Source organism: Falco peregrinus, chromosome 11, assembly GCF_023634155.1.
Source record: "Falco peregrinus isolate bFalPer1 chromosome 11, bFalPer1.pri, whole genome shotgun sequence".
NCBI lineage: Eukaryota > Metazoa > Chordata > Aves > Falconiformes > Falconidae > Falco > Falco peregrinus.
Window position 1 is genome coordinate 2,162,917 of NC_073731.1, and position 21,333 is coordinate 2,184,249.

The 21,333-nt window shown below is 36.9% G+C and overlaps 1 protein-coding gene across 14 annotated transcripts in view; it reads right to left on the bottom strand.

Moving 5' to 3' along the window:
* The window catches only part of CCDC88A (coiled-coil domain containing 88A), a 79,939-nt gene that overhangs the window by 12,091 nt on the left and 46,515 nt on the right, over window positions 1-21,333 (bottom strand). For 9 of the 14 annotated variants that reach the window (XM_027788397.2, XM_027788396.2, XM_055815915.1 and 6 more), the window contains 12 exons: window positions 18,804-19,874; window positions 18,127-18,254; window positions 14,159-14,300; window positions 13,362-13,538; window positions 12,673-12,834; window positions 9,564-9,841; window positions 9,213-9,356; window positions 7,969-8,155; window positions 7,468-7,613; window positions 6,734-6,826; window positions 6,327-6,541; window positions 449-532 (listed from right to left, as the gene is read on the bottom strand). In XM_027788397.2, coding sequence (XP_027644198.2) covers window positions 449-532; window positions 6,327-6,541; window positions 6,734-6,826; window positions 7,468-7,613; window positions 7,969-8,155; window positions 9,213-9,356; window positions 9,564-9,841; window positions 12,673-12,834; window positions 13,362-13,538; window positions 14,159-14,300; window positions 18,127-18,254; window positions 18,804-19,874 — 2,827 coding nt within the window. The remainder of the gene's footprint in view (window positions 1-448; window positions 533-6,326; window positions 6,542-6,733; window positions 6,827-7,467; window positions 7,614-7,968; window positions 8,156-9,212; window positions 9,357-9,563; window positions 9,842-12,672; window positions 12,835-13,361; window positions 13,539-14,158; window positions 14,301-18,126; window positions 18,255-18,803; window positions 19,875-21,333) is intronic. The other 5 variants (XM_005238578.4, XM_027788390.2, XM_013300167.3 and 2 more) reach the window with 2 other exon arrangements.

The following is a 21,333-nucleotide window of genomic DNA, read 5'->3' on the forward strand; positions in this document are numbered from 1 at the left end:
TTTCTACACTCTCTTTAACAAAAAATTACAGTGGTTTCTTAATAAAAGGCTTACAAAATGTGTAATTTAGAACTATTTAGGTTAACACAGTGCACTGTAAATTTATATACACATAAGAGATGTGTATATAGACAACTATGTATACAAATATATGCAATCACAATGCACTGAATATATATATATATGTATGTGCGTGTGCTTGTGCATGTAAATGTGTGGGCATGTGTGTGCACATGTGCACATATATAAAGTATTCAGTGCCAAGGTTTAAAAAAAAGAAAAAGAAAAAGCAAAAAGAAAAAGCTCCAGCTCCTTGTATTGTAGCAGGACTTGCACATCGCAAAATAGGAGGAAAAATACAGCGCAGTCCAGGGAGAGGTTAGTGAAAAATTAGTAATGGAAGCCAGTGTAGCCATTTAAAAGAAGCTGAACTGTCATAAAGTCTTACACATGGAGCGACGGTAGAAGGCCTTCATTTTGTCTTTTTCCTTCGGTCTGTTCCTCAAAAAGGGCAGTCTTTTCAGTGCAACCACTTTTATGTCATAGCATGAGGAAAAACGGAAACAGGGAAATGAAAGAAAAAAAGGGAGAAGAACAGATGGAAGTTAAATGTTGAAACTAAGGACAGAAATGAATGTCTGAGTTTAAGCTATGTATGCTATGCTAAAAGCTATCATTCTCATGCTTCCATGTGTGATAATGAAATATGAAAACTACACTGAAATATGAAAACTACACTATGAAAACTTTAATATACTCAGCAATGCACCGAAAATAAAGGTGAAGAGCCTAATACAGTTTGAAAGTTCTAACTGCCAAGCTCTTCAAAAAAATAAAGGTAACTTCTTTGCAGACGATTATAGAAACTGACAATTATATAGCTTTTACTGTGAAAAACAGTATTTCTCGAACATAAAAATGTGAAGCAGAAAAAGCTTAAAATGAAAGCAACTCTACTTTACAATATGTCCACATCATTATTTTTTGAGATTAATAGCTTTTGTAATGTTTTGCTCTGCATCTCTAGTAGGACACAATCTCTTGTCTTCATTTGCTCCATTTTGTGCTCATTAATAATTTTGGTCATCTACTGCCTTGTAGAAAAATTACATGGACCTTATGTTCAATCTACTGTTTGTGTGCAGTGATTTTAATATTTTACTGAAATAATCCACTTCAAATCTGTAACAATAAAAATAAAATCAAGATTTATTGGCCGAAATGGTATACACCAATTTTTTTTAGCTGAAAAAATACCAAAGATTTAAAAAAAAAAAATAGCAAAAGAAGATCCAAATATGAGTGTTGCTGTAACATTTTGAGACAGCTAAGAGAAAACTGAGATACATAATGCTAGGAAACAGAGTTAAAATTAACAACAGTATTAAAAGATGGAGGAGGGGGAAACCACAAGTTAATCTTGTCCTCAGGTCCAGCTATTCTGCATTAGTAACTGATTACTGGCAGACACCTGCATTTTGAAGCATCAGATATATGTGTCAGCTGGCTGCCAAGCATACAGGAGCCACATGCAAACAACTGGCATGTAAAGATCCGGAAAGAAATGCATCATGAAATTATCAAAATGGTCTTATTTATGCAGATGTGAAAGCAGTGTAGTCCAGTCTTATCAGCCCAAGATCTGCTTATTTTATCTCTCTGAAGTCACTTTTGGGACACATGCTTTGTCTTTCACCTTGGTTTTCTGCTCAACCAGTGGCTTGCCATAGAGCAGTTTCTATTTGATACAGCAGTGCATATATAGATACGCATTTACAAGTGCACATGAACCACCTTGAAAGAGAAACCTCCCTCTCCACCATATCATTCTGCATTTGCACTTCTAAGTAGTCTACAATGCAATACATTTTACGACTTCCCATGAATGCCTGACTGGCATAGCCACAAGTGCCAAAAATAAGCACAGGTTTCCACAGTTGCAAAATACAACTCTATCTTGACCAGAGGGGGACAGCAAACACCCTCCTATGTCCAGTCCTTACAACGTGGGGTGGGGAAGAACAGGGAGAAAAGGCAGGCACATGGGCTACCTATGTAAGATAGGAGTACACAAGTGCAATTTCATCGCTGAATTACTCACTACGTAGGTATACAGGTACTTTTTATTATGTACGTACATACGCTTGTAGATACATCATAATAACCAGGGTTTTTTGGTTTGTTTTTTTGCAGATGAAGAAAGTATTCTTTCTCTAGTAGATCCTGAAACATTAAGCCAAAACCAACTCAAACATACGTGCTGCCTGGCTCAAAAAAAAAGCAGAGGCGCTGCTAAACCTCCCATAAAGGAGGCACGCGCGCTGTCGATCTAATTGTATATGACAGTACATAGCTGCCAAAGGAATACGAGGCACAGCATCAGACTAGCTTGCTAGAAGGTAAATTTTCCAACAGGTAACTAACTAATCAGTATTAGTATTAATGCCATCAAACTAAAGCGGTAATTCTGTTCTATTTCTACTTTTTGTCATCATGGTAAAACATGACTCTCCCGTAACTTCCATAATCCTTTACAGACAAGATAACCGATCCCTCTATAATCCTTTACAGACAAGATAACTGATCCCTCTTAATTAAAAACATCCACCCTAATCTTGTTATAAAGTAACCAGGGGATGTTCAAGAATCATGTGAGTCTTCCATGATTCTTGTTCATTAACACAGATAACCTCCAAAAGGGCTGGACTTACAGCTCTCAGCAATTGTACCAAACACAAAACCTCACTGCAACTACTTGCTCCTGAAAATCATACATCAAAACCTGTCCGTTGGTAAAATGCAACCTCCTTCGGAGGAAGAATTATGGAAGTTATTTCTGCACAGAATACGACTAAAGAAATGTCCTGCAAAAAATAATGGAATGGCAGAGCTACAGCAGAAACCACCAGGTCACCACTACATTTAGCTCCGGCAGCTTTATCTCTCTACACTTTTATTCCAACAGACGTTAAAAATGGGATGGCAGGAGGGCTATTTTGGTCTTAAGTAATCATCTACTCAAAGAACTCTAGTTATAATTCATTAACTTTTCTTTTCTCTTTTCAGTATTCCGTGAACATATTCTCAGCTCTGAAAGCAAGAACAAGTGATGAGTCTTGCAGAATTCCTCCGCTGATCAGGAAATCTCCCACTTTATAATCCTACTGTTTGCCAGAAATACTCGGGGGAATTCTGTATGGACAGTATTAAAAGCCTCCAATCGTTTTGTTCATGCACACAAGAAAGGGTTCAGCAGACACCTTCTAAATGTTTTGGTAACAGAAAATGGAGCCCAATGTACTACCTCCACTACGATACCATGTGTCTGCTACTGGTCCTACTATTTAAAGATGACAGGCTTACTGATAGCCTTCATTCCTTGGGACATTGTTAATAATGTGAAACGGCTCCAGTGGAATCTAGCAAAAGTACTATGTTTTGCTCCACAGGGGGAAGAAAAAAAAAAAAAAAAAAAAAAAGTTTCTACTTGTCTGCCCTGAGTCTTCTAAGCAAAAGCTCAGAAAGGTATCCCATCCCCTCGGAGGAAAACAGGCCCTGCACAAAGCCAATGTCAGATCTATGGTATTCACCTGATCACTAAAAGTGTTCAATAAATATTTGTGTTCAGAATCTGGGAAGACTGAGGATGTACTTTTAGCAGGTGAATACAGATAACAAAAGCGAAGGCGAAACTCTGCAGTCAGAGGAGCAACAGTATCCACACCGCCTGCAAGATCTAACTGGTGCTGCACACCGCCACAGCCTACGGGCACCCCTCCTTTCCAGAGCCCCTCTGGAATTTGCCAAGGGCTCCAAGCCCCCTGTGACACCGCAGCTACTGTTTTCTCCGCAGAACAGGGTAACCTGATTTTTGTGTCAAGATCACCTATCTTTGTAAGATAATAGGTCTCTTGAAAACATTTGCATGAGAAAATGTCCTGTATTAGGAAAACAAGTCTCCACCACCACCTTCAAAAGAAGAAAATCTACACATTTCACATAGCAAATCCATTTATCAGTAGTGGTAGCAGCAGAATAATTCATTTTGGAATCAATATCTCCTCTTGCTTTCTCAGACAGGGGATACGGGGCAGGAAACCTAAATCTCTCAAAGATCACTGTGTCAGATAGTCTGTCCTCTAGCTTTTCAGAACAACTGATTTGTGCCAGTGACTGCAACTTGGAGAAAGTAAACTGCCTTCTCTTGCCTTCTGAAGGACACGCAGGACATTTCACCTCAGCAGTTCCCTCTGGAACCACCTCCATTCCCAGAGGCAGGGTGGAACGGAACGTGTCTCTCCCCGTACCCAGAAGTGGCTGTAGCGGGCATGGAAAGCTGCAGTACCTGAGCAATTGCACTTCCAGCTTTTCCATTTCTTTGAGTTTCTTTCAGTGCAAGCCGCTAATGCCAAGCCACTTCTTACAGAAAAGAAAGGAGCCACAGTATCTTGGTATTTAGGATTTACAGTCATTCTAAAAGCAGAAGAAATAGACTGCAAAACATGTACCATTATCTGTACTTCTCACACTGAGATACTCTCTTAAGTTTGTGAGACAGAACTGTCCCAGTAAGATTGTCAGCATTGAACTGGCACATAATTCAGCCAAATTCTATCAAAAACTGTGGTTTCCATGGCAACATGTGTACTGGAGGAAGGTTAGGATCCAGAATTAGATCAGCCCTTCCAGTTTGTGGATAAACACACTGGGATTAAGGGCAACATGAACAAGGTCCATGGAGTAGAAAATTAATGAGGTCTGAACAACTTCAAACCTCTTTTGAGGATCAGCCACCGTAACTTCAACCATAGCTTCCCCAGGAGGGTAACTGCACACTACAAGGTCCCAAGTATCATGCAAAGAAAACTGTCACATAAAAGAGCCTTTCCAGGACATGAAATCGTTGACACAGATGCAGATGGTCTGAACCAAAGCGTGCACACTCTGGACTCAAACTAAGACACTTGGAAACACAACCACTATACCTCCAGTCACTCCTGAATTCCACAAGACTTCCAGTTTATATGTAAAAGCAACAGTTGCTTTTTTTAAAATTCATAAGTACCTGTTTTGAACCCTAATAGACCCTTCCACTGGAAAAAAACCGTTTCCCAAATTGACAAGTTTGCAATAAAAGTGTTAAAATGTATCCTTATACTTATTTTCTCCAGTTATTAAAATATTCACAAATCTGATTTTAAGTTTCCCTTAAAGAAGTGGATTTAGATGTTTTAACTTTGACTAAGCTTCTGCAATAAGCACAGGAGAAAAAAAATTACATTATAATGGCTTCAATAATTTTTAACACCACAAATTCTTAGCTGGCACAAAAACCAGAATTGCAATCTGCTGCCTTTTAAAACCCGGAGACATTAAATTTTTTAAAAAATACTGCAAAGATTCTGTGTGAATGTAAATACACATGTATCCTGATGCTTTTACATGCACAGCCAAAATGCTTTTGGTGCATAATTAACAAATAGAATCATTACAACCTGATAACTTGGCTGCAATATTATCTCTTCAAGTTGTGAAAAACTGGACAGATTATGATTCATGTCAGAAGTGGGTTACAAAAAAATATAGATAATAAAGGTACATGCTGCACTGAATCTGGCCTTTTATACTGTGAGCATCCTACCATGATGGCTATCAGGCTCTTTCAAGGTTCGCAAATGGTGTCTGGAATATTTCACCTACCCACCTCTCTGTAACCCCCCCGCAGTCTCCCTCTCAAGCCACTTAACTCTAATCTTCAGGATCAGTAGCAATATCTTTTCAACAGCTTATGTCTCTACATTAACTCTTCCTATTGCATATTCAAATATCAAAACTCTTCATTGCTGGTTTTGGGAGATGCTGCAGGAACACCTCCAGACCGAAGGTCTTTCTAGCAACTGAAGGCTGTTAGCACAGCCACAGCTTGGAAAACCCTTCCAAGACAAGGGGAAAGATTCATGCTGGGACAAGAGGAAGAAACAAAAAAGGGTACTAGTGGTGGCAACTGACCCTCTGCCTAAAATTCTGTTCACCTGGCCCAGTAACAGTGCTTGCTTTATCTTACCCAAGCACCATAAACATATTTTAACACTGAAATTCAGAGCTATACCAATGCTAAAAACTACTTCCTGGCCAAACACTCAAGGAATTTGCAAGAAGTCAGTATAAATCTGTCATTAATAAATTAATTCAGGCTTCATTCCTAAAGACTTAAATTATCTTTAAAAAAACCCACACAGCCTTTTCCAGCACCTCTTAATTTTAATCATATCAAAAAGACATTTAGCCAAGGATTATTAGAAGAAAAAATGTTTTGCAGTACTCACTACTACTCTTTTTGGTCCCCAAGGTCTGGCCATCTTCAAGAGAGTTTGAGCCCACAGAGGAACTATCCTGACTGTCCTGGTGGGGCAGCTGAAGAAATCCTTCACTGGATTCTGAACGGGTAGGTGTAAGGGTCACGGACTTCAAACGTTCTCGATTAACATCCTTCTTAGATTTTATCAGCTTCCTCATTTTCAGAGTAATCCAGTTGCCCCTTCTGTTACCAATAATACAGTACATTTATTGCATTTATAGTGTGTTACTTACGCTTTAAGACCTTTCCTAATTTGTGTACAAGAACATAGACATGATTCTGCTCCCCTGAAGTTTAAGGAAACCTTGATTTTCAGCTGGAACAGAACAGGTATGTCATGCTTTAGATTTGTCTTTATATCACGTTCTTGAGTACCTTCTTGGCGGAGATGGTTCATAAAATTTATACTGATCCATTATCTTCTCCTCCAGTTTCTCCTTCTGTCGCCTTAATTCATTTAGCTTGTCACTGTAAACAGAAATTAATGATAATGTATGCTTCGAAAATGTATATATATATATATATAATGTTAGTAGCATGTTCCTTTCGATATCTGTTATCTGAAAGTTGACACCCTTCACGAGGAATTCTTATGTAACACTTGCTTCTTACTGAAAAATCAAGAAAGAGATACAGCAAGCAAGCAGTCTTACGTTTAATGGCATCATACAAAATTTAAAAATTTCCATTTGCCTTTGTTACACAACAGAATTTCCCCCCTTTTTAAATAGCAATAAAGGGCATATCAGCTTTAACAGAATCATTTAGACAAGCACATTTTCTCTCCTCTCAAATTCGCTAAAAAAGTTCAGAGATTACAAACAAACCTAGAAACTTTGCCTGCAGTAGAATGAGGAATCAACAACATTTTTGTTTCCTCATTTGCGTCGTCACTAATGAACACAGTTGCACTGATGCTTTAGAATAAAAATGTAATGTTTGTAGTTTGTTATCTGATTTTCATAGATAATTTAATTTGTTTTTAAAAGAGTAACATTTCAGAAGTAGCACACGTTAATGTCTACATAAAACAGAAGCTTTTTTAAAAAAAATACAGGTATTAGCATAACTGCCCTAATCACAGTAATTTTATTGTTTTAAAAACTCACATGTACTGCCTTTGCTCTACATGGAAGAGATCCTTGCTTTCCATATTCTGCTCAAGTAATGTTCTATTCTGTAGCATTAATGTCTGAATTTGATCTAGTAGATGTCTGTTTTCCTCCTCCAGATTTCCTTTAAGCTGGCTAAGCAGCTGTTAAAATATATGAAATGGTACATGTATACGTGAGCATAATTTACGCACAGATGAGATTATCAAGAAAATCTACATCTACAAAGGTATTCTGATAGTCAAATCAAACTGAAAACTTTACTAAATCGTGATTCAGCTGATAAAAGCCTCTTTGATGCTTTAAATAATTTAAACCAGTTTACCTAACACAAGCCCCAGTTTTTGCGTTGCCTATACAACAGGCAAATTGCTTTAAGACCCACTTCGTTATCTATAAACCAAATGACTCAAGCACTTTATATAATGAGTCTATAAATACACTTATACAAATATTACAATGATACCAGTCATGAAAAATAGCATAATTCTCACGTACCTCACACTGATTATTTAGTTTTGTTGATGTAATATCCAGTTGTTGATACTGTTCTCTGAGTTTAGAAAACTCAGCTTCTAATCGAGTTTGTTCTAGTTTGGAATTATTCAATAATGTTTTCAAATTCTTATGATCAGTTTGGAGAACTTCGTTCTCTCTCAGGAGCTGACTGTATGTATGAGTAAGCCTGGAATTAAAAGACACCATAAAAGAATACATGCAGATAGAAGGAAATGTATTCATTACCCACATTCCTACTGAAATGTACAGTTTCCAAGGCTCTGTACCGCTCCACAGAACACATACAAACATTTCTTACTATCATCCATGGTAGGTAAGTCATCTCAGTCTCATTTGCCTTGCTGTGCATTCTGCCTTTAAGCCAAACACCCTGGGTTCTCCATACGTTTGAGAATAAAGCAGGATTTCTAAATGTGGACATTCCAACTAGTCTGAAGATGCCACTTTTCAAAATACAAGAATCTTACAAAACACCTAGAATTTCATGCCAACACAGAACAGTAAGTAAATGGGAATGGTCCAAACTTTGGCAATCACGGAGGTTACATATATTGATTCTTGGGCTCTCTTTGTCCCTGCTGGGCCCTGCCACGTCCCTTTCAAAAAACAACCTCCAGTTGCTACTAATCCTCCTCGCACAACAGCAAAGGTAGGAGGCATTTAATTGTGAGCCTCTTTATCAGACGAACACATCTGAACACTTCTTCTTGAGGTTGGGAGTTTCACGCTCTGTGAGTACTACTATTAAACCTGACTACTCACGGCAAGATGTACCTCAGCTGCAGGGGTCAGGCAGGGCTTCAGCACCCACTGCATTTCTACTCCTGCTGGCATCAACCTCAGGTATCTCACCCTTTAAGCAACTCATGCAGAGCGGCTTGCTTCCTCTACAGCTCACAACCATACTGCACAGTGCTTAGCATCTTGAGACATGCCAGACCATCTGGAAATTCAGTGTCCTCAGGCTATGATAATTATTTTTTGTGGGTTTTGGTTGTTTGTTGGGGTTTTTTTTAAATTGTTTTTCTGTTTTGTTTTTCTAAAATTACTATCGCAGACCAACACACTGGAGTTGCTGTAAGCTATGGATCAGTAAAGTCCTGAATTGCAGCACCAGGTATTAAGAAATGCGAGAGCATGCAACACTCGTTTAGATTGTACTGGCAAGTGCTCAGAACTCTATTAATATATATATATATCTCTCTCTCAGACTTTTGCTTTACCTTTCATTTTCATGACAAAGTTTTTTATACTCTGTTGCTACAGTTTCATGTTTTTCACTTTGTTGCAGCATCTTCTCCTGTTCTATCTTGAGTACTTTCTCCAGTTCTTCCAGCTGTACTTTCTGTTTCAGCAATTGATTGTACCTGCAAACAGAAGTAGCATTTAAGCTTCTTTTTTTGGAGTGACAAGAAAATACGGAATTTTTTTGAAAGGGTGATCTTTCAAAGTTTTAAGATCTCAATGTTATATTTAAGCAACACTAATTTTATTCATACTAGTTATACAGTGTTTTTTGCTTTCTGCTCAGGAATCTCAGACTCTTAATTCTACTCGTGCATATTGGTATTTACCTATCTTCTAAGTCCTTATGCTCCACCTCCAGATTTTTGTGTGCAGATTTAAGACTTCCATGTTTAGCAATCAGAGATTCATACTCAGAAGCTTGGCGTTCATGTAGGTGTTCAAGTTTTTCATGATCTTTGAGAAGCGAATCATACAATGATTTCAGATCCTCATGTTCCTTGAGCACACATTCATTTTCATTTTCCAAAGCAGACTGCTGAATCAACAGCTGTGCATTCTGATTCATAAGGGATGTGCTTTGAGAATTAAGGGTAGAATTTTCAACCTGCAGTTATAAACATTTGACAGGAGTTGCAAATTAATTTCATAGTCTGGATTATTTTGTCTATCTCCTCCTATTGACAGATTTCTTAAGTGTAACCCTTAGCATCTGAGCAACTTTCTAGTTGTTCCATTACCTGAAAACCTTTAATGGGAATAATTTTTTTCTTATATCCCCACAGACAATTCCAAATCAAAATATTCCAATAATATTTTTTATAGCATTACTGCAAGACAGCACTTAAGAATATGCTTAAATTGACGCTGCAGGGGGCAGAATAAAATTATTTACCTTCAAATATCTGTTAAAGTGCTATCTAGAAGAGAGGCACATTTTCCTTTCAGCACTGATAGCTGTAGCATCACAATACCTCAGAGAAATGGATCACCAGTGATCCTCGTATCACATAAGCCAAATCTGTGACATGGCTAAACTTGCCTTCCATATTGGCATAGATTTGTTTTAGTTTTTTAAAATCTTGACCGTACAGAATCTCTATTGTCACCACAAAATCCTTATTGTACCTATATATGCTTTACAATGAGGCTTCAAACAGTGGTATCCATTTAACAGAGAGAAAGGGAAATAAAGTAATAGCACCTGGAAGGAACTACCCACATTCTGTGTTACTGAGGAACTGCCATTCACGGTTCTCTTCCACCAACAGTAAGGTCAGCTGATCACCTTACGTATGTGTTGTGAGACCTGGTGGAAAGTACTCTTCTAGAAGAGCACAATTTCTTCTCCAGCAGTCATGGTAGCACAGTATTAATTTCTATTAACACATTACAGCCTTCAACATTAGACACACGGAAAAAATCCCAGAACACCAAACCAAAACCAACTTAACTTTGTATGCTTTTGGGAAACGAAATCTAATCCTTTGATATCTTAAAGAGAATTGACAATACCTAACGTGTTTGTCACCTGCTCTGTATTAGGCTTGTTTCCTTCTCTTTCCTATTCAAGAGATTAAAACCACAAACTACTGAGGCTTCTAATACCCTCAGGGTATCTATTGGGGGGGGTGTGGAGAAAAATCTATCACTCCAGTGCACGCTGTTACTAAGGAACAAATCCCTTTCTGTTGGAACTGCAGCATTCTTTGTTACAGATGAGAAAGCTGAACCTTTCACTGGAAATGAAGTAATGTCTGATGGCATGTGCATGCTGTGAAACTTCCCTTGACTGAATCACCGAGTTTGATTTAGTTCACAATTCCCAGCTATCCTTTAAGACATCTTTTCTCTTGTATGTTCTTTATGGGTATCAGAAGAAACACAATTACCTAAGAACAGTTTTGACTTGACCAAGTCCATGTAGAACAGCTTAGTTTACACTTCAGATTTAGCTAATAGTTAATCACGCTTATTACATATTTCACCTTTTGTTCTGATGTACAGTTGATGGAAAGTCGTCTTGCAACTTGCCTGAAGCTACGAGCAAAACAGCTGAATTCTCAAGGAAGGAGAACAACTCCCTTTCTCAGCCTGTTGGGTGTAACATGATTTCGTCATCCCCAGCAACAAAAATTACATTGCTTGGTGAGGTTCACCGCAATAATTTTAAAAAATGAAAGGCGGAAAATGCTTCCTTCTCCCAACTCACTGCCCCATTACTTTCAAATATCTACAGTTAATTAATTCTCCAGGTTTTTCAGATAGCAAAGGTCTGTGCCGTTGTACAGTTCACAAGGCAAAAAAAAGGAACTACACAGATATTCCTGTTTTTTTGACAAATGGTTTGCAAAATACACAGAGAATTCTGAGTCCCAGAGATATATCCTCATCTGTTTAAAACAGTGCATCTCCATGCCTACATCCACTAATTTTTAACAGCTAGACAAGACACAGTGTGTGCACCAATGTTCTGTTTTGTTTGTAGGCTCACCAGCCACAAAGAGGAGTACTGTTCACTAATTAGATTTCAATGTGGTAGACAGAAAGTGCATCTGTGGTACAACTAAGTTCTGCTTTCCAGAAAGAGACAGGATGATAACTTGAGACATTCACAAAATGCATTATTTTACACATTTAAAGACTCCTTCGCTCTTTGATTTTTGTCCACCCCAATATTGTTTACTATTTCTGCTGAATTGTAGACTTTGTATTCCCTCTTTAAGTAGCTTCAATCCTTATAGCTCCAAAAAGCATTAGATCCACTAACCACAATATTTCATTTACGGAGGGACAGAAGTATTTAATAAAGCTGTTAAGGTATGAAGAACGACACCTGAATTTTGGCCATAAGAGCTGCAAGACTCTGTGGGCAACCACTTTTATAATTTCCATGGTCACACATTACCTTTTTTTGCCTCTGATTTATCTGAATTCAATCTTCACATTTTATGTAGTTTTCAGAGGGTTTTTTTCAAATCTTCTGTACTTACTAACATCTTGATTTTCCTCTTAACTATGGCTTTTACTTTTTTTTTTTTTTCAACTCTATTTATAAAAATAGAGAAAATACTGAATTTATTAGAGTCTCTTTGGACACACTATGTCCCTGACCTAATTTAGAAGTAAAAAAAAAAAGTAAATTAAACAAAATTATCTTAGAAGACTGGATAAGAGAATCTACCTCCTAAGTATAAAGTCAAGAGTTTAAATTGAACAAACATGAAGGATTAATACCAACTTCTAGAAATGTTACTATTCATCAGCAAAGTGTCATTTGAGAGCTCATGCAGATTATTTGCACATTATTTTCTTTTCTATGTCTGTACCAGAAGTGAAACGTGATTTACAGTACATTACTGCCATTATCTTTAAAGCTTTCATGTGAAAAAACTTTGAATTAATTTTATTTTTGAAAGCAAAATAGGAAAATATTACCTGCAGCTTGGCATTTTGAGTTTGTAGAGTTGTATTTTGTTCCTGTAGAGAAACAGTCTGTCTCTGAAGTGCAAGAATCTGAGCCTGCAGATTACTATTCTGTGTCTCAAGTTGCTTTAATTGTGTCTTCAGTGCTTGCTTCTCTGCCTGCAGTGTAGCATTCTTTATATGTTAAAAAAAAAAAAGAAAAAAAAAAAGAAAAAAAGAAAAATTGAGTTCACGGCTGTTTACCGAACTTTGAGAAAACCACCCCTTGTTTCTCCAAAAGAAACAGAGCAGCATGACTTCGCAGAGATTTACAAGGTGGAAGTAACACAAAGTGGTATTATCACTGTAGGTTAAGATTGAAAAAAATGGGTAACTAATATTGTACCTATGGAGAAATAGTAGAGAAATCTCCATGACTCATATAAGTAACGATTATGTAAGAGGGATTTAAGAGATATCAAGTGGGTTCAAAAGGGCCAATGTACATTTCCACATTTCCTTTTAAACGCTGGTCAAGTGCTTTATGAAATCCCTCAGAGCAGAATCCAGCTGCTTCATGAAACTGTATTTAATTCAGATTCTGCTTGGTGTGTAAACTAGGTGATAAATTGTATACTTTCTTAACAATACTCTCATTCGTATTACTGGAACAGCTCACAACGAATAGTTAAAATCAGAATAGTATTTAAAACACATCTTACATTCCTTTCCACTTCGATTAATCTATCTTTAACTTTCAATAATTCTCTAGTAGTTTCCTGATTTTCTTTCTCCCACTTATTGACAGACTGATTTTCTTCTCCACTTCTTGGAGGTGAATTCTGAACCATCCTTTCCTCTTCTTGTCTTTGCTTGAGAGCTTCATAGTTCTTCTTCACCTGAAATTATTTAGGACAACTTCCATTAGGTTTAGAATTTTTCATTGTCTACATCTTGATTTATTACGTGACCATACCACTTCCCAAAGAACAGTAAGTGCTACATTACTGTATTTCCACATTTGCTTTTTGTATATGTTTGGGGAGATGATGTACAAATTATTTATGGATATGGATAGCTTAACCCTGAGAAACACTTGCCTAACAAAGAGACCTCTATTTTCTGTTTTATTTCAGCACTTTTAACTGTATCCCCCAACTTTGTCCTACAACCAAGGAGATTGTGTTTCTTTTTTTAAACCAGTCCACTTGGGCTGTTCAAGGTAGGTCAGAAAACTGAAAATGACTACTTTTGGCATCCCAAATCAAATCAACTTCAGATTATTTATCCACCTGACATATTCAATGACCAATGAATAAACTCAACAACTTTTCATGTGATTTCTACACTGTGCCTGTATTACTGCAGTCTCTAAAAAGCAGTCATGCCTTTCTCCTGCTTTACCTTATCCGAACAATGCGCATCTTTTGCTGTCTTACACAAAAGGTCAAATGTAGAAATAACAATAGCTGGTATAGGAATACTTTAATCTTACAGAAAAAAATGTCATTCTCCTTACTGTTTTAAGTTCCTGACGGAGTTGCTGGTTTAGATTTGTTGATTCTTCTAAACGAGCCTCCAAAGCAGCAATTTTTTCTTCCTTTATTTCAAGAGACTTCTTAAGTGTGGATTCTAATTTTGACTCCAAAAGCTTGTACCTACTGGTCAATGACATCACACACACAAAAAAATATCTGTATTTCAAAAAATTGAGGTATTTAAATTCTAAAGTGTTCTGAAACATTTCAGCATACATTTAGAATACATTCAGAAATGCTTGAATGCTGACTCTATTCAAAGCATGAAGACACCTCAGTACTAGTATCAAGCCCTATGTTTAAAAACAGACATAAAATGGTAGTCAAAAACATTTCTGAATCCTTCTTTCTTTTAATTAGATACACAAAAAGCCACGTTCAGCCACACCAGTAGGGTGCTGGCTTTATTTGGATTGTTAGTGTGTGTGTGATGACAGCACTCTTCCTTCTGGCTCAACTCCAGTGAATCCAGCGGGGACCCGAACCAAATTAGAATGCGAAATATTTGGAGAGTGAGATTTTCCATTTTCATTTCCTGCCAGCTTACAAACAGGAGGACGAGGGAAGGAGACGGAACACAGTACTTTGCAGGTGCATACTCATTTGATGTATGAATGTACAAATTGCTCACTCTGCCCAGCTGCTTGATATTTTAAGACTGTTACCACTCCTGATGTGCAAAGCTTCCATTATTTGCCATATTTACAACACTGTAGGGCACCTAAAAACCCCAAACCATGTATCTGGGAAAGAAGTGGTCAGATTTAGAATATATTGGTTTAGAACAGCATCTCCTTTTAAGAAAATACTGAAAACCCACACTAATTAATCACTTTTAAGCACTAAGTCACTGTACGTGTACTCAGAATCTGGAAAACATCCCACATCTCTTCACAGTGGGATAAAATAAAATAAACCAGACCACTAATATCCCCCTTTTTAATCTCAACTGCTGAAGAATCTATCAGTTTACTCAATGGAACAGATTGCAAGAGACTCCTGAATGGACAACAGCATTAGATCTAGTCAGGAACTGGAGCAGAAGACCAATGGTAAGTGAATTCAGAAGTAGAAAGCTGTCCAGTAGCATCATGTAGTAGGATGAGAAATCCTAGATTTTAAAGGTATGACGAGTAATTCACAGGGACTTAAGAAGCAGTAGGCAGTCTATGACTAGGAGAACAGATAGCATTTCATCTTCTTGAGCTAAAGCATGTATTCAGCTTCAAATAAGATTTTTTTTTACTGAAAAGTTAACACAATTATACAGGAAACAAGAAAAAAGATTAATAGCAGAGATCCAATATCCAGTTTCCTTTTGAACACCTGAGAATGAAAGATGGTACAAATTTCCTAATACCATTGAGATGTGGTAATTTCAGGTTCAGGGTCAAAATCCATTTGACTAAAGACAATAGCCATTTGAAAGGCAAAAGAAAACTGGTCTCTCCAATCAGGGAGAGAGAAATTGTGCATTTTTCATTTCCTTCATCAAAATGAGAGAGGCTGACCAAAAATACACTGAGAAGTAATTTTGGCTACAAGGACCCTAGCTTTCTACAGGCCTGAAGAAATAATTGCTAACGCCTCACCTACGTAATGATATAAGGAAAGCAACCCAGGTACCTTTTGGATGAATGGAAAAGCTGAGAATAATGGAAAGGCAGGATAGTGGCAGAGCAAAATTTCAAATCAGCCAATGTTTCCCCTTTGAAAACAAATATTGCCTATTCACAATTCTCCAGCTCTACATGAAGTTTGAGAAGAAGCTCAAACAGTAGCATAGCCCAAATTCCTCCACATCTAAAACTATTTGGCCACAAGCCTGAGCTCAGAGGTAGGCTAATGTTCTGGGTAAGCTTCAAGATACAATGCTCACTGCGTACCTCCCCATGATCAGCCTGAATAGGCACATCATACTCAGCCTGATATCCAAGTATCTTCTAGCATCAAATATTCCATCTGCTTTTGTGGTGCTCTCACATAATCAGTGCTCGACAACCAAGTTTACCACAAACACCTTTCTAGACAGGCATTGTCTCCTGCTGCAAAGCAATCTGCAAAGAATTAAGCATGAGCTGTTCTTAGGGCAGTGCAGCTGAGCAGCACCAGGTTACAAGAGATCTAATGCCAGTAGCTAACATTTGCCAAGTGCAGGTCAACCAACATGTAATGCTTGAGCCTGCTCCTTGGTCTGGGCTCTTAATACATAATATATAGGTAGCAAAAAAAATGAGCAGTGACTCCTTGAAAAAGGAATAGCCGTTAGAAGAGAACTACGGGGATGCGGGGCAAATGAAAGGAACATTAACTTATTTGTTTAATTCCCAGACACAGCTAACCTGAAAGCAAAGGAAGAAATTAAACCAGTCATGATAGGTGCCATAAGTATGTTAAAAGTTCATTTACAGATTGTAATACAACGAAATCTGGATAAACCTCTCTATTCCACAGGGACACGTTACTCCAAATCTTCTTCCAAATTAGATTTATAGATCCAATGTAACATCATTATGTAAAATGTGAAGGAATCACTAGTATTGTACGGCCCAAAATCATAATTCATATAATGTCACAAACCTACAAGAAGTGAACCTACAACATCTCATCTTCAGAAATACAAGCACTTGTAAAGGGTAAGTGCTCTTGTCTGGGAAACAGAAGTAGACTCGCAAATCCTCTCATATAGTATAATTTGCAAAAGCACCTTTACAGAACAATATTAACTCCCTTTGCAGAAGCACTCCAACCACTTGGAATCTGGAACATGATTCAGAAAACTGTTGCTCAGTCTAGACTTCGTCGTCTAAGCAGTTTAAGCTTCAACTCAGCTCAAGGATTAGTTCTTTGTACAGTATATTGACCTAAGGACAAACCAAATGCATACTATGCACTGTATGCTACACAGTAATGCTTAAATCAGAAGAGATCACACTAGTCAAAGTTCTGAGGACTTTTCTTGACAGAATTTCTCATCTGTGAGCTGAGAACAGTGGATGAAAGACACCACCAGAAAACAAGAGGTGGTAACAGATTCTCCCTACAGGATTCTGGCACCACCCCAGTAACAGAGCACTGGAAGCAAGAAAGGGAACTGAAGGAAAAAAAAAAAAAAGTTATTTGGTTTTATTTTTTTATATATATATAAGGCCCAAAAATCAATCTAAGTGTTCACAAAAATCGGTTGTTAATAACAGATCATGAAAGCAGCTTTGTTGGTTTTGTTTTTAAAGAGCACAACTGAATAGCATCGTGAAATAATGATTGGCTAGAAGCCCATACTAGTCTGCTTTTCTCCTGTCACAAATTTTCCCCAGATCCCTGCAGGATAAGACAGAACACAACATACAGTAGAGGAAACAGATGTCAGGATAGCAGCTGCTTTATAATGGCAGGTGCGGTAGAGTGATAGAGCCCTTATGAAGTTTCAGAGACACTCAAGAAGTATTGGATACTTCCCAGCTTGTGTAAACGGGAATGCAGTTTCCTTTTGGTAGGAAGAACTAGAAGGGAACAGTTGTAAGGAAAGAGCAAGACAGTTTTAAGGTATTTAACCCATTTTGTGACAAAAGTGTAAAAACCATTTCTATCAGTCAAGCAGTCTAAAAGGAAAAATCCCCAAACTTCGGTCCTAGTATCTTTTACTGCTACTGTTCCAGCTGCTCATTAGAACAGAAAACATTTTCATTATACATTAACTGTATCTACTGACATACCTCAAGAAATTTCTTAGTAACAAAAACCAGCAACTCCCTTTCACAGCCAGCTGAATTTTTTACAAGCACATCAACTACCTTATTAATTTCAAAGAACAACAAGTTCCATTTTGGGTCTATTAGTGTGCCTTAAAAATCTAAGGGCATGCATGAAACCAGTCCATAAAACCATCTGCTCTTTATGAATAAAAAAAGACCCTCACTTCTATGCTGCTGCAGGTGGGCATTCTTACCTGTCATCACTGCTCTGCTCATCATGCAAGAGACGCTCCTTGTTTAAGCCTATTTTTTCAAGTTCATGGGCAAGTTTTTCTAGATCATTGTTCATTTGTTGAGTCTTTAATTTTTCATTCACCAAGTCCTTATGCAGAAAAAATTACAGTCAGTATTATCACATAAATCAATAATGTAGCCTTAATCTTAGAAGTGCTGAGGCAAGAGTCTTTTATCGCTACATGACTGGAATAACTCTGCTTTCCTTCCAACTGTTAGCTTTCAAGCTATATTAGACACTATATTGCAACTGTTAATGTGAATTCACTCCCTCCCTTCCTGTAGAACTCACCTTTCAAATTGGGTCTTGAACATTACGGTGAAGGGGAGGTGTTTCAGTCAGAACAAATACTAACATGAAGAACCTGAACAACGTTCATTTAACAAAGGCTCCATGGCTGCCTGTACGCAACCTTACAGAACGAGGTATAATACGGTTATATTATTCCATTGTTTTATTATAATTATATACATTTTGATTATCTAAAGCTTTCCCTACTGTAGCCATTAAAGATGTTAGTAGTACACAGATTAAAGCATAAAAAATACAAAAGACAACCTTTTTTCAAAAATACAGATATAATTTCTCTACGTTACAAACAGATTATGACTGGAATGGTAACTAATTTCTGCTTACCTCTCGTAAAGTGACAAGGGTTTTCTTATCAATGGTAGCTCTTTTCACGAGTTCTTTATTTTCTTTTTCTAGTTCTTTCAGGCGAACACATGACTCTTTATATACAACTATTTCTTTAAATAGAGATTTATTTTCCCTTTCCAGATTACTAATTTTTACATTGTTTTCTTCTAAGGTACTATCTTTAATTTCTGCTTGTTGTCGAAGTCTCTTATTTTCTTTCTCTAGCTGTTTCTTATCTTTTTCCAGTTGAGAAGTCTCTTGTTCTAACAATTTATTCTCCTTTTCTAATTGTTCTAGGCGCTTACTAGAGATTTTCAACTCTTCCAAGTTCTTTTGCAGAGTCTGATTTTCAGACTCTAAATCTTGTAATTCACTTTCTAATTGCTGAATCTTCTTATTGCTGTTTTCAAGGGCTTTCTGTAGCCTTTGGTTTTCTGTGTCCAGGCCTTGGTAGCTGACTTCCAAGCGTTCAGTTTTCTTAAATGAGGCTTTCATGAGTTCAAGGCTTTTTTTAAGCTGCTCCTTTTCACTCTCCAGTTCCTTATTTTCTAGTTGTAACTGTGCCACTTTAATGCTTGTACACTTCAAGGATTCAATTGTTCTTCTTAATTCTAAATTTTCCTCATCCAGTTGCGAATTCTCCTTTTCTAATGATTCTAATTGAAAAGTGAGATTTTTTAGGCTATCCAAAGTTTTTTTCAGTTTTCTGTTTTCCATTTCCAGGTCTGAGTTTTCTTGTTCTAAGGCCTCGATCTTCTCGCAAGTAATTTTTAAGTTAGTAATTTTTTTCTGTAATAGTTCATTTTCCTTCTCCAGACGATGCAGCTCATTCTCAAGTTCTTCTGCTCTCTCCCCTTTCTCTTTGTAGTGTTCCAGTTCTTTTCTGACTTGTTTTTTTTCAAATTCAATCTTATTTAACTTACTACTGGTCTCTTTAATGGACTCATGAAGGATTTTATTTTCTTTTTCAATTTCTTTCATTCTCGCTTCAGCACTGATTTGTGAGCGTTGTCTCAGAGAAGCTACAGTTTGATTCAAATGTTCATTTTCTTGTTCTAAAAGCTTAATCTAATTTGGGTAGAAAATTTGTAAACTCTGGTGAACAACTTGCCAACAAGTAATTACTTCCATATATAAACTGAAAGTTACTAAGCTAGTAAGATTACATCATATTTCCCTTTTATTTTAAGTTTTTTAAAAAACAATTCTCTTGCTCTATTGGTATTTAAAGCATTACAAACATTGTGTATGTACACACATGGAAGTCTGACAACAAAAGAAGTCAAAGTGAATCTTCAAATATCTTCCTCTTGGATATTAGCAAATAAAATAAAAATAAAAATAACAAAGCACAACCCAAAAGAAAGCTGTATCTGTTTTTTAGCATAATTTCATTTTCATTTGCATTTATCCAGATTTAGACTTTCTTTTTTTAAACTCTGTAATTTCCAGAGATGCGTGTCCACAAAGAATGAAAGTGTAGTCAAGTTCTAAACCAAACCTGAGATGCAGGGAGGTGTGGGATCCATAAAAGTGTCTTTATTTCACTTTGAAAAAACAGAGGTGATTGGTGGGCTATGAGGGCATCCTGATCAGTCAATAACATTTTGTGAAGGAACACATCAAAGTTACATTAGTTTTCTGAGTTAAAATGAACCCTTGGACATGCTGTTTCAACAGCTTCCAGACAAAGTAAATCATATTATAACGGAATTGTTTTCTTAGGTAACATACTCCCATATCTACTTCAAGGATAAAGGCAACATTTACAGCTTAATCTTAGTACATCTTGACTTTTACAGTTACTCCAAATAATTAGAAATTATTTGGGTATGTAACAACAGGCAACAAAATCCAGAAAACTGTTTAGATCAATATTTAGGAATACACTAATAGCATAAGGGATGTTTCAACAATAAACTGTTTTGGAGAAAGCCAAAAGTGTCAGTTGCAATGATAAACAGACTGAGAAAATTACAGACTGTTCTTTCATATTTAAGTCTGAATGTAACTATTAATTATAGCATCTGTGACTCCATTCCCAGCAATGACAAACTTCTGAAATGATTAACGAGAAACTAATAAACAGGTGTGTAAAACCACAACTTTGTAACACTTCTTTACATAACCTTGTACTTTACTGAACATGTATAATTATTTTCCATGAATTCTGCTCCTATAAACGAAAAAATAATTATCAATGCCTCCATAGTTTCTGATTAAATCAAATGACCCCTGTATAGTCAACTCACACTAAGCTTCAGCACAGGATTTGTAAAAGCCACAAAAGATGCTGCTAACCCATCACAGCTCTTAAGAACATTATTTTTAAGCAGAAATAGTCCCACTGAAATGTCAGTCCTACTCCAACACATTTTAAAACAATATATGTATCTGTGATGGTTGCACTGGGACTTAGGACTTACTCCAGAAAGTTTTGGTCCTTTTTTCCTAGAGCATACTTCTAATACAATGTATAAATCTATTACTGTAACAATGAAACTTCTAAACAAGTCAAGCTGGCATA